At 39.4% G+C, this 12,685-nt stretch overlaps 1 protein-coding gene across 3 annotated transcripts in view; it reads left to right on the top strand.

Moving 5' to 3' along the window:
- Positions 1–12,685, top strand: part of FNBP1 (formin binding protein 1) — a 133,471-nt gene that overhangs the window by 12,385 nt on the left and 108,401 nt on the right. Inside the window, exon 1 of one of the 3 annotated variants that reach the window (XM_025204957.1) lies at positions 11,832–11,914. The exons of the other annotated variants lie outside the window; for them this stretch is intronic. Coding sequence (XP_025060742.1) covers positions 11,888–11,914 — 27 coding nt within the window. The 5' untranslated portion in view covers positions 11,832–11,887. Of the gene's footprint in view, positions 1–11,831; positions 11,915–12,685 lie in introns of those variants that run through there. 3 annotated transcript variants of the gene reach the window in all.

Genomic DNA, 12,685 nt, shown 5'->3' with positions numbered 1-12,685 from the left:
TGCTTAGTATATTGAAATAAATGAAGTCAGGATTTTTTTTTTTTTTTTTTTTTTTTTTTGTGATGATGGGTTTGGTGTAATATGTAGTTTGAGGTAGCTACACATAATTTGTGGTTAAGAAATAGTCAGTCTGGTTACTGGGGAGAACTCCAGTGGCAATGAATCCAGTGTTGCATAGAGTTATAAATGCAGGTGGTGAAGGGATTAGATTTGGAAAGATTTATCCTGTTTGACTTATGAATCGGGACCAGATGAGCGGCAGAGTTTTGGATGTTGTGGTATTTTAACCTTATGCTAAATGTGAATAGTAGGGTGAGAGTTAGAGAAAACTTTGACCAAGTTATTCATTTACTTACTCCCTCTGTGTACAGGACATTTGCTAGCTGATGTTTTAACCAAGAGGTTGCTGAATATCCTATATGTACAAAAGAGTTTGACCATTCCACAAGTGATCCTCTTGGCTTCCCTTAGAGACTGCTCATATGAGCTAGGTTTTCAGGACTGTGCCTAAAGCTTGTAAAGGAACCCTACAGTATGAAAGGTGCTTTGTAAAACAAGGTTACATTTACTATGTACAGTTAACATGACTCAAAAGTACAAAATAGCTCCAAAGCAATCTATCATGTGTCTTTAATTTACAACCTTAAACCATGTAGATCAGTGGGTCTTGACCTTTTTAGATTCAGGGCACACTTCAGAAAATGTCAGCTCTTAATTTTCACTCAGTTCTTGACCACAGAGAAATAATAGAGCAATTCTTCTGTTGCAGAGGACTTGGACAGACCACAACAGGTCAGAATGTTTTTAACACTATGGATTCCTACTTGAAATCTCTGGATTTTTCTTGTGCCTCATGTTTGCACACCTAGCTGTAGTAACATTGCATGGCACCCTGGCACACCCTTGAAAGGATCTCAAGGCATCCCAAGGTGCTGTGGCACCCTGGTTGAGAATCACTAATGTAGAGTTCTTAGATTAGAGTAATACATTAACAAATGACACGTTCTATTCATTTGAACCATTGAAATAATGGTGGAACACTAGAGACTTGAAGGCCTGCTTCCTCACTGCAGCTAACACTATAATTGCCTTTTGCATTACTCCTGTCTCTTTTTGTCCACATTTTCAAAAAGCCTTAATGCAGATATCAAATACCTACATTTGGATTTAACAATATCCTGACAGTGGTATCTTAAATTAATAGGATTTAAAATGTACGACTGTTTTAAATGGGGTACCTCACACGCTGAAGTTCTAAAATGCATGAGAGTGACCTTGGCGATATTATGCAGTATTGTTTCAACTTTGCATTCACAAATAATCTTTAATGAAAGCTGTGCTTTATTCTTTAAACTGAACTTTAAATTGTATTAAACTGGGTCTTAGCAAGCACATTATTGGTTCCCTTTTCATCAAGGATTACTTCCTTAATAATCAACCAGTCCATTCTACTATCTGGATTATATCCATTACAGTTTTTGAGCTAGGGAGAAAGGAGATGATTCTTAAGGAATCCAAAATATTGAACTAGAAGTGTGGATCATCATATATGTAGAGAGTTGATGAGTTGTTTATGAACAAATATGGGAGCACTCCTTTTATATAAGGTAACATCATGGCCTGATGTTGCCCACATGTACCACAGTGTGCAATGTACCCTGAGACTAAGTGCTTGTAAATAAACCGGCTCTGAAGACTTCTGAGCTTCATTTGGAGTCACTTTAAAATTACATGAGTCTTAAATCTGTTCCCTCCCAGTATTTCCTCTTACTCACTATGAGCAGTACTTTCCTCTGTGAGTCGTCCCAAGGTGCTTGGGGAATTCCTGGGCTGTCAAAGCCACTGCAAAATTTCCCTTAAATTCAGCAGAGCCAGGATTGCACCTGATAAACCTACTTCCAATACAAGATATGACTCGGAAGAAGCAAGACTGGGAATAAAGAAATTTGGCTCGTAATTAAACTGATCACAAATGATAAATCTGGCCTTTTGTCTGTTCTCTACTTCCATGTGACGGATGTATCAGATGCTAAGGATGAACAACTCTTCTTTTTCTCCTTGTTTCTTCCTCCTTTTTAGAGGTGTGTCATTGCAAAATAGCATGTATACGTCTCTAGGCTGTCCAAATAATTATAAGGGTGTGATTCTAATGTCTTACTGTTGTTCCATGCTGCGTCACGTTATGTGTAATGATGGCTTGCCTATAGATGTAAATTATTATCAAATGGGTGGATCATTTTTACTGTATCTTAACTGCAATATATGTTTGACCGTATTTTAGGCTACAAGTAGCAAATGACTCAATGTATTAGAATTCCCAAGCAAATCTTCCTTAGATCATATTAAAATAAATTGTGTGAAACTTCCTTGTTATTATCAGAAGTTTAGTTTGTCTGTAAAACAACCAAGTTATGTAAATCACCTTTTGTATACCTATTTGTGTTTCTTTAAAGCCTCAGGGGCAGAAAGACTCCATCCCTCCTGACTGTAAAAGCAATCATTGAGTTCTTAAGGTAAAAAGGTCCAAGCAGTTGCAATGAGCATTTTGCTTTTGTCTTTAAGGAGACAGGGTTTCTACAATAATGAGGTATCATTTGCCTTTTATCACTTGCTATCTTTTCATTAAAGACCAGGGAATTTACAGTCTTTCAGCATGAATCAGTATGGAGGAAGGCTTTTTTCTTTTCTTTTTTTTCTTTTGTCTTAGTCACAAAAATCTTCCAGCTACTATGTGATCAAAATCCCCCACCCTCATAAGCCATGGAGGGGTATAATCAAACATCAGATGATAGACAGGCTTTTGGATTCTTTGCAACCCATCTACATAGTGAAACTTCCTTTTTTGAAGCTTCACTTTAGAAGTCCTCCTCTGCATGAGTACCTTTACTAAGAGAGAGAGCAGATGAAAAACTATACTGCTTGTTTTACCTCATTGCGTTATAGTGCCAGTTTGTCAGAAAGGCCACATCTTTCCATTGGAAAATCATTCTTAACTTGCTAAAGTACTGTTTTATCAAGCGGTTACATTGCATCTTGGCTAATCTATGCATTACAAGCCAAATTAGATGTTCCATTCTCAATTATCTTGCAAGTCCTGTAACCTAACGCGTGACACTTTCGATTTGAATTTCTCCACTGAAATTTACCTTTGTGCCTGATCAATATTTTTTACACAGAACTAGTTGCATCAGCAAAAAATAAAGATGTTGCACTCTTTCAACATGTGTATTTATTCCTCTTCCTCTTTAGGTAGCAGCACCTAAGTGCCGGAATAGCTCCCTGCTTCTTGAGCAGACATGTTAGTGCTGATTGGGGGTCCCTTTTTGTTTTTCACATGATTGGATTGCAGTTGAGCTATGGAGCTTTATTTTCCTGGCCACTGACTGCTTTTGACTCCATTTATTTAGAAGGGTTTGCCCATAAGAATTTTTTTTAAACAAGTTCACAATATTTAATCAAATATGTTTCTTGCTGCAGGTGAGCCTGGTATGAAGTCTGGGCTGATGCTATATTTGTTAACACACAGGGCAACAGAACTAACTTTACAACAGGCATTTACTTTTCTAAGAAGGCTCCCACAGGGCAGCATTGCTGCTTCAAGTTCCACTTTATGGAAGGCTGTTGGGAAAACAATAAAAAGGGTCTCTGGAGGGGGAAATACGATAAAGGGAGGTCCAGGTTTGTCTTAAATTCTTGTGCCACACACCCATTCTCTTTGATGGGGTCGAATGGGTATAGCTGATAGGATTTTGGCTTTGAAACAAAACCTTTAGGGACATGTTTTGGTTTCTATTTTTTTTAGGAGGAAAGATATGTTGGGGGGTTTTTGTTTGTTTTTTGTTTTTTAATCAACAATTTAGCATGGAGGCTCTTTGAGATTAATGCTTGATTTAGGTCAGTGGCCTTCAGTTTAGCTTTGGGTCTTCAAGTTGCTCATACAGTTAGTAATTCTTAGGAAATATGATCTTGGATTATGTTTTGTTGCTTGAATAACACACCATTTTTATACCAGCTGTAGCTGCATTTTTGGGGCATTTTTCTCAGAGAGCATCTATTATGTAGCAATACTTTTTAGCTGTAGAGAGTGAGGGGGGCAGCGGAATAAAAAATAGTGTAAATGTGATATGAATGTAAAAGGGTTTTTTTTACCCACATTCTTGTGTAGGATAGGGCCATTTTCTGTCTTCACTGCTGCTAGGGCAACTGCCTTATCTGCTGTGGTTGCTTCTGTGTGGTTAAGAGCAGAGAATTGCACGTGGCACTTATGTTTGCTTTGCTACCAGCAATAAGTACAGTGCTCATCCAGTGATTTGAAAATCATTTCTTAATTGCACTCAGTTCACAGATGCACAGAATATGGATTATTACTTATATGGAAATAGAATAATCATTACACATGGGTATACATGCTGAGAACCCTGTTTCTTAATAGTTACAGCTTCCTTGCAGATTGTGATGACAGTTCCCATTAATTTTGAAAGGAGTTGGATAACCAAATACTTTGGACAGTTTTAAAAACCTCACTCTACATTTTCGTCAGGGCTAAGTACTTTTCATTAAGGTTCTCTGACGATTCCCATTGTAAGACCCTGTTCACAATTGCATGCAACTGCCCTGCTCCCAAAATTCTTATCTGCATAGAAAGTGTCCTACCTTGGCTACTGTGTGCGGGACTAGAGAGTGTATGTGTCACCCCCAAAGAGTGATACGACAGTTCAATCTGCATCGGGGTGAAGCTGGATATGGCTGCTCCCAGAATAAAGGAGGAGAAAGAGGCCTCATTTGAAGGTGAGTGAAGGGATATAGAAAACAAGAGATTAGGATAACATCTGGAGAGACTGGGGTTCAAAACTGAGCAGAAGGGAGGCTGGGATTAGAAGGGGGTGGAGTGGAGGCTGGGACTGAAAGTCTCTGTGGAAAACTGGAAGCAAATTGGCTGGAGGAGCACTGAGGTCAGACTGGAGAGATGAGAAAACTCGTACTAGGAACCAGTTTAGGAGGTATGGGAGGAGGCCAAGGGTGATGGATCTGATAAGGAGGTGAGGTGCAGGAGGAGAATTGCTTCTGGGTGAGCAAAGACGTGGAGGTAGAAAAAGGAAAGACTGGGACAAAAAACTAGCCTAGGGTGTATTGAAAAACTACTGTATGAGAAGCAGGTGGATGGAGGGTAGGATTGGAAGCTGGGTGGGAAGAGATCTAGATGAGATCTTAAATGAGCTGGGAGGAACCAGGGAGAAGCAGGAGAAAGATTGTGTGTGTAAGAATGAGGACTGGCTGGGCAAATCGCTTAACTTCCTCCAGATGGTCACTCTGTTCATTTCTTATTTTCTGTGTGTGTAACCAGATACTCTGAGCTCCAGCTAGCATTAAGAGCTAAACATTCACAGCTGGCACCAAAATCAGTGGGAGCTGGGCTTTGAAAGTGATGCTGAGTATTCTGAAAAATCAGGTCTCACGGGCAACCCAAAAACAACCACATTATTTGACTTCTCTTCATGCCATGGATCTCTATATGCCCGTGTTTTTTATTTATATCTGTGGTCCGCAGGCGGTCTAAGGGTTCTGTGAAAGATGACTATGATGAATCAAAAGTATGAGAATACCCACAGCTGGGTGTCCACACCTTTCAAAAATGTTTAGGGGCCCACAAATGAAAAAAGGTTGAAAACCGGTGCTGTATGCAAAACAAAGAGAATGCCATCCCCTCATTTTACCAGGACATTGTAATAATAATCTTGTGTGAAGTGCTTGGGTGCTATAGTGATGGCTACTGTAGAAAAGCCCTTGCAGCTATGAATAACCACCTTCAAAGCAGAATTTGAATAATGTGTTATATATAAAAGCATGGGTTGCACACTACACACAAAGGCAAAGTATTTTGCAACTGCTCATTAAGAGGGCACTGCCCATTCTGTAATGCTGAATAAGCCCTGGATTGTTGGTGAAAATGGTATGACTAGAGAGACTGAGATGTCACCATACAGATGCACAGTTTATATACGATTGTTTTACTGGACTGAATGCAAACACAGACATTGATTTTTGTACTTGGGCTTTGCTTTCCTGTTCAATGTGGGTGAGGAATTGAGCAAAAACTAAGATGACAACCTGTATCCAGGAGCATGCACATTGTTTGTTCTCAGTTTGCAGCTTGTCGTCTTTGAATACAGATTTTTTTTAAAGCTTTTCTAGTCAGTAGTTTTAAGATTAAGATCATATATGGTTTTTACGCTGCATTACTGCTCACAAACATCCAAAAAAATTAAGCTTCTGCTTTATCATGTGTTGGTGTTTTATTGGCACATAACATCAAGTGAATGAATGAGCATGCATTTTTTTTCCCCCTAACAAAAGTTAAATGAGCAAGAGGAAATATTTCTTGGCCTCGTGAGAGCTGTTGATCTATCACAGGCGGGGCTTATAAGAGCTGTATTCATTAAAGTGTGTGTAGCCAAGATTCAGCTGCGTTTCTGTAGCAGAAGAAAAAATTGGCATCACACAAACTGGCAGGACTGCCACATCATGTTGCATAAATGTATTTTCAGTCGTCCCACCCTGTCTCTTGATAATATAATACTCCATGGTATTTTTGCTAATGTGTTGTCAGGAAGAACTTTATAAGGAGAAGAGGGAGGGAAACAGATGCATAGCAGTATCCTTCATCTCCCTGGGATAGCACTTCAAATGTGATGATACATTTGTATGCTGAACAGGAGATAGTATCTGGCATCTGTTCTCAACTTGATATTTTGTTGTAGTTAAATAAATTCCTCCACAAGGTTGAACTACTACTTTCTTCTAGCTTTTTCTTATGGAGAAAAAGTTGAACACAATTTTAAATAGCCTCGTCTTATAAATAAATAAAAACTTATTTAGATGCTTGCTTGCTTAAAGCTTCCATCATCAGCTGGCCAGAAAATGTTTGTTCCTCTCAGAAGGAGACTAACCACAGCAATCATGACCTACAGGAGAGCTCATTGCCCAGTAAAGTACACTGGAATGAATATGAAGGGTATGTGGAAGCAGAGTAGCTTCTCTTCTGCAGGAGGAAATCACAGTTATGTGAACCCCATGCTTAGGCAACTTGTAGGGAGGGCACAGGGGGACATGTGTCCTCCTCCCCCTGAGATTGCACGCTGCCAATGCCACTGGTGGCTTCTGCGGGCCATTTGTCCCCCTGCTGCTGCCCACAAATTGTGTCCCCTCTGTTTTGGGAGGCACCAGTTGTTCATGACCCCATGTGTGCATTACTGGCTCTGTTTGAATTTGGGTTCTTTTGATCTAGATCCTTACTTTCAAAACCCTTGGTGGATTGGGACCTTGATATTTAGAACATCATCCCCCCCCCCATTTTTTATTTCCAGAATATTTTACAGGTATAGTATTGGGTGGGACTCTGTGATGCTTACAGTAGGGCACTTTCAGCAATGGGCTGAGAGCTATGAGATGAGTATTCGCACGCTACCAGTGGGCCTTATGCACACTGGATGTGTGGGGTTTTTGAACCCGAAAGCTTGCTTAATAAATATTCTCCAAATATTTGGGTTGGTCTAATAAAAGATATCAAATTCACCCAAGGAATCTTGTCGGCCTATGTCCTTAGACCAATACGGCTACAACCTAAACCCCTGGTGCGTGATTCAACATTTATCAAGAGCCTTCCATCACTGAAGCCAGGAAGAGAATAGGCCAGCAACAGTTAAATAAGAATAAACAACCTAAGACTTCCTCAGTCAAAGGGACTAGAAGGGCAGAGTTGTTGGAGTCTGTTTGAAAAATTTAATCCTGAACATGGCACTCAAGTACTATGATGTCATTTCACTTAGCAGCATGTTTGTTGTTTAGTACCGGGTTTCTTTGATGAATAACTGAGGAACTCTCTGCGTAGTTCTTCATGAGATGAGCTATTTCAGCTGGTTGTTCTGTGCGCTGAAGCTAGGCAATGAACAGAGATGGCATGAGCAGAAGAGTTGCTTCCCCAGCTAATGCATGAATTCCATCCAAGGTCAGAAGACTTTCCCTTGCATGTAATATGTTTGCTTTTCATCCAGAGAGGGCACAGGAATTGGTACGGGCTTGACATAATGTTGTCTTTCTGATTGGTTTGTGGAGTTGCCTTTGGTCAAGTATAAACCCATCTCCTTGGATATTGAATAAGTAGTGGGATGTGAAAAGGCACAAAAACCAGAGGAAACCTAGAAGACTGTTTTAGAATTAGGATTGCAAAACATACTGCTTTTCCTTTTGTTCAGAACATGAAAGGAAATTTTTGTGCCTGGTGCTTGCTGGTCAGTGGAGCAGTATTAATTTCCCCTCTGGGGGCAAGTCACTCAGCTGGGGATAGAATTGATTCTTTAATCATGTTGGCTTCAGAGGAAGGGTTGTACGAACCAATCCATCCTAGGAAGGCAGTGAAGCTTCCTCAAGGTATTAGGGCTCAATTAAACTGTCCAGCCCTAATGGGTAAACCATAATGCACTTTGAAGGGTTCCCTCATAGAGGGAATTTGGAAATAATCAGAAAATCAATCCACAACTAGAAGAGAAAAAGCCCAAGGGCAGAAGTCTCCCTAATACGTTTGCTTTGTGTAGTGTGACACTTGACGTTCAGATGCTATTAGGGAGGAAAATGAAAAAAATGCATGGAGTACACAGTTCTGTTCCTGGCATTGCATTAAGAGTGTGGTTTTTTTTTCCATCCTTTATACATATGTTCTATTATGTCATCCAAAAATGTCTGTGATCAAAGCCTGTTAAAGGTATACAATTAAAGACAAGCCAAAGTTGAGGCTGCATAATGTTACTTTTAGCTTTGTGCCCCTTCTTCATATGAATAATTATGGGCTTTAATTAATCAACCTCATACTTTTACATTTTTAGTATCTTCATAGTCTAATATCCTTGTCTACATGCAAGTAGACTCCTGTTAATTTCTGATCAAGTTCTAATTTTGCAAAGATTTAAGCATATACTTATTTGTGCCCTTAATGCAGAAAGATAAGCATGTACATCTTTGCAGGATCAGCCTTATGAGCTGATTCAGCTTCCATTGACCTGGATGGGAAATAGACTAGGACCTCAGTGAATATTATTCCACATATTAGGTGCTCTGATTCAATGGTTAAAACCTGGTCTACAAGAAGTCTCCTCAGATGTGCTAGAGAACTGCTGTTCTTGAATGGCATTTACAGACAAGAATATAGTGAGAGGAAAGAGGCTTCTTGACATTACCTCTGACTTGAGGTAAGTCGCTTAACTTCTGCCTCAGTTTATCTACCAGTAAAACAGGCATAACTGTAATTCTCCACCCATTTACAGCAGTTTGAGACTCTGTATAAAAAAACCCCATAATTTAGTATGGGGATGATGCTATAAGAATTAAAATGCTTTTAAGGTACTGTTACTTTTTATTGTGTTACAGAGGTATACTTTATACCAACTGAGAAGGGTTGACATAATGTACAAAGGGACACATGCGTTATTTTCCTTCTGCATCTGATTCTCAGAGACAATCTGCTAGCCCAGTCCAGCACAACATTTCCCTAGCCATTCAGGTTCTGGATTGTGATGGGTATTGGCTCTGTGGCAGATCAACACATGTAGGAAAAGTCTGAGCTTAGCATAGAAGCAAGAACAAGACCCTACCTTGGAAGGGGTCTTAGGGCATGTGAAAACCAGCTCTTTGTATTTTACGCTTCCTGGCTGAGAGAAGTGGTGGTGTTCAACTGGTAATAGGACCATCCTTGTGGGTTTCAAAAAACTTGTATTTAGGCTACTGTTGGGGATGGGAGTGTTGCTCACCATGTCAGCTTGAGGACACAGAGGGAGATCCCTGCCCACCCCATGGCTATGGCAGAGCAGACTGGCTATCTGTATCTGGGTGGAGGAACTTCTTTCTTCCTCATTCTGAACATTTGTGCACATGTATTATTTTTTTAAATCCCTACCCAGTTTGGCTCAGAGATTCCAGTTCCTTTTTCTCTCTTGCCAGCAGGTCTAGGACCTGTAAACTCAAGCCAATAACCTCTTTCAGGTTTTTTGGGGTTTTTTTACTGGATGATTTAATCTTGTAAAGAATCATCTCCCTGTAGTAATGGACCACCTAGGAACTCGTGGAGAATTCCTTGAAGCCTTGCCCAACTGTTCTAACTGCATTATGGGGTGATCAGTAACTCCACTCCTAGGAAGGCAGTGGTTGGGCAGGAGTTACTTCCCTTTCAGAAGAGAGGTTTCCAAGGCCAGAATGCTCTTAAATCTAACGGACAAAGTCCTTGCAAAGTCTAATGGCTGGAAATTGAAGTCAGCAAAGTTCAGATAATAAGGTGTACGTTTTAACAGCGAGAGTAATCAGATATTGGAATAGATTATCACAGCATCTGGCAGATTCTCCATCCCAAGGACTCTGTAAATAAAGATTGCACAGCTCTTTGAAAGAGATGTTTTAGTTGCACCAGAGACTGCTGGGATAGCTGGGCTTGTTATGCAAAGGGGTCAGACTGGGTGTTGATAATGGTTCCTTCTGACCTTAAAATCTTGATTCTGTTAAAGAAAAAAAAAAGCTGCAAAATCCATGGAGCTCATGGAATTCCTGTTAGCTGATATAGTCTAGATAGGTGGATTATTTTAACTGAATCTGAGTCCTTCTTTGCATGTTATGTAAGAGTATTGCTGGCTACCTGCAACAGAGAGACGCTTGTTTTGCCTATGATAGATTCTTGTCTTTCTTGGTATTGAAATTGGTTTCTGCATCCCTATTTCCAAGACACTTAGCCACAATGATGGTTCACTTCTGTGTTTTTAAATGGAGGAATTTTGCTTTAACTGAGAATTATGTTTTCTGTAAGATAGGTAAGGTTGTCTCTGAACAAAGCACAGTAAATAAATGAAGTAGATGCTTTCCCGATTATATTCAGTTTTGGAATAGTTAGTATTGCTGGCCTTTCTATTTTAGTATCTATATTATCCAAAAAAATAAAGGAACAAAGAATGCTTTAAAAAATCTTCTCCTGGAAGAAAAAAATTAAATCTCTTATGAAAATGTGTGAAAAGACAAGCCAGGGAAAAAAAAGTGAAAACTGACACTTTTTAATGCTGGAATTTTCAGAGTATTTGGTTTTAATATTCATAAAGCCTCTGAATTTTTCCAGTGTCAATTGAGAGAAGTACAGAGGTATGTGAATTAGAAAGGTTTCAGGCAGACTGTCACAGGCACACGGCAGATAACTACAGAGTATGTTTTGGTTGAAGTGAAAGAATCTGCCTAGGCATTTATTATTGGTAAATTATGTCTTTCATATTTTCTTTCATCTAGAGAAGGAGTAAATCAATAAAAGTTAAATTCATCTTGCCAGAATGCTCCCTTGCAGTACAAAGATATGTATGTGTCTTTTATTAGATTGAAAAACATTACTTTGTTTGCATTCTTTATTTAACTTTACTATTATCTGATAATACTGAATAACTTGATATTCTGCTCAAGTCCTGTGCCATTTTTCAGCTACCACATCTAAAAGTCTACAAACTTTGTTTTTTAGCCCTTACTCAAGTGAATTATTTCAGTGTAACAACTACAGAGCTGTATTCTTATTTGAAGCCCAGTTTTTTCTCTTTTCTTTAGTTTTGAAATAAATAAGAAATGTAGATCACCCATGCTTAATTTAGCAATGCTGACTCTGCTTCGAGTTGAACATCTGCTACCCTGTTTGCACCAGGATCTGTAGATTGACAGGCTGGGTTCATATCCTTTCAAGATTAATTTCACAATCAGGAACATAGATTTCCAAAGCATTTGCACATTCAGTTCCCCCCATTTGGAACTTTGTGCTGCTTTGTGCGGGCAGCTCACCGTTCTCATTCCTGAGCTCTGGATAGTTGAAATCCTGCTTCCAATGTTGTGCACCAGGACAGGTAGCCAGGTCAGTACTTTCTCCCTTTCATTTTTCTTCCCTGCTGCCCCTAACTTTTGTCTGTAGGAGATCTGTGGGGAAAGAAGCCTACCTTAGGTTCTGGAGAAATACTTTGTCTGTCACTACATAAACTGGGTTTCATGCCCCTAAAAAGGCTAAGTTACAAAGCCAGAAGGTTTCAACAGTTGCAAAGTAGCTTTCATGAATTCACCATAAGTTCTGCATGTGAAGAGTTTGCAAGATTGAGTTTCCTGTTTGTAAATCTCATCTTAACCAAGGAAAGAAGCATAAAGATGACAAGTAAAATCTAAGAAATGCCATAGAAATGGGAACAATTTGCTCCCATTTCAAGCCTGCAGAGGAAAGTAGAGAGCCTTAGTTTATTATAAAAATTGGGCCCAGAAAATACTGATATGAACTTGCTGCAGTTTGCCTAAATACAACCGTTTCAGAAAGACTTTCTTTGCAGTAATTGCAAAGGTTCCTACTATATGCCTGGAGACTGCCATCACTATAAGCAAGGAATCCTTTGTGTCCCCTCTCCAGTTGTCCAGCCTTTAATGATTCTTCTGTAGGGAGACAGTGATGCAAATAACTACTGCAACCTTGTCCGTTATTTTTAGAAGTGATCCTTTGGATACTGAATATTCAGTGACACTACCTATTGCTTGGTATTTGGAACCATACTTTACCAGCAAATTAACTCCACTGATAAAATAATGCTGTGCAGAATAAGATAACATTTGTGACCAAAAATGTGCCATGTTTGTACTTTAGATG

The sequence above is a fragment of the Alligator sinensis genome, unplaced genomic scaffold, assembly GCF_000455745.1.
Source record: "Alligator sinensis unplaced genomic scaffold, ASM45574v1 scaffold388_2, whole genome shotgun sequence".
Classification (NCBI taxonomy): domain Eukaryota; kingdom Metazoa; phylum Chordata; order Crocodylia; family Alligatoridae; genus Alligator; species Alligator sinensis.
This window is presented reverse-complemented; position numbering and strand designations above follow the sequence as displayed.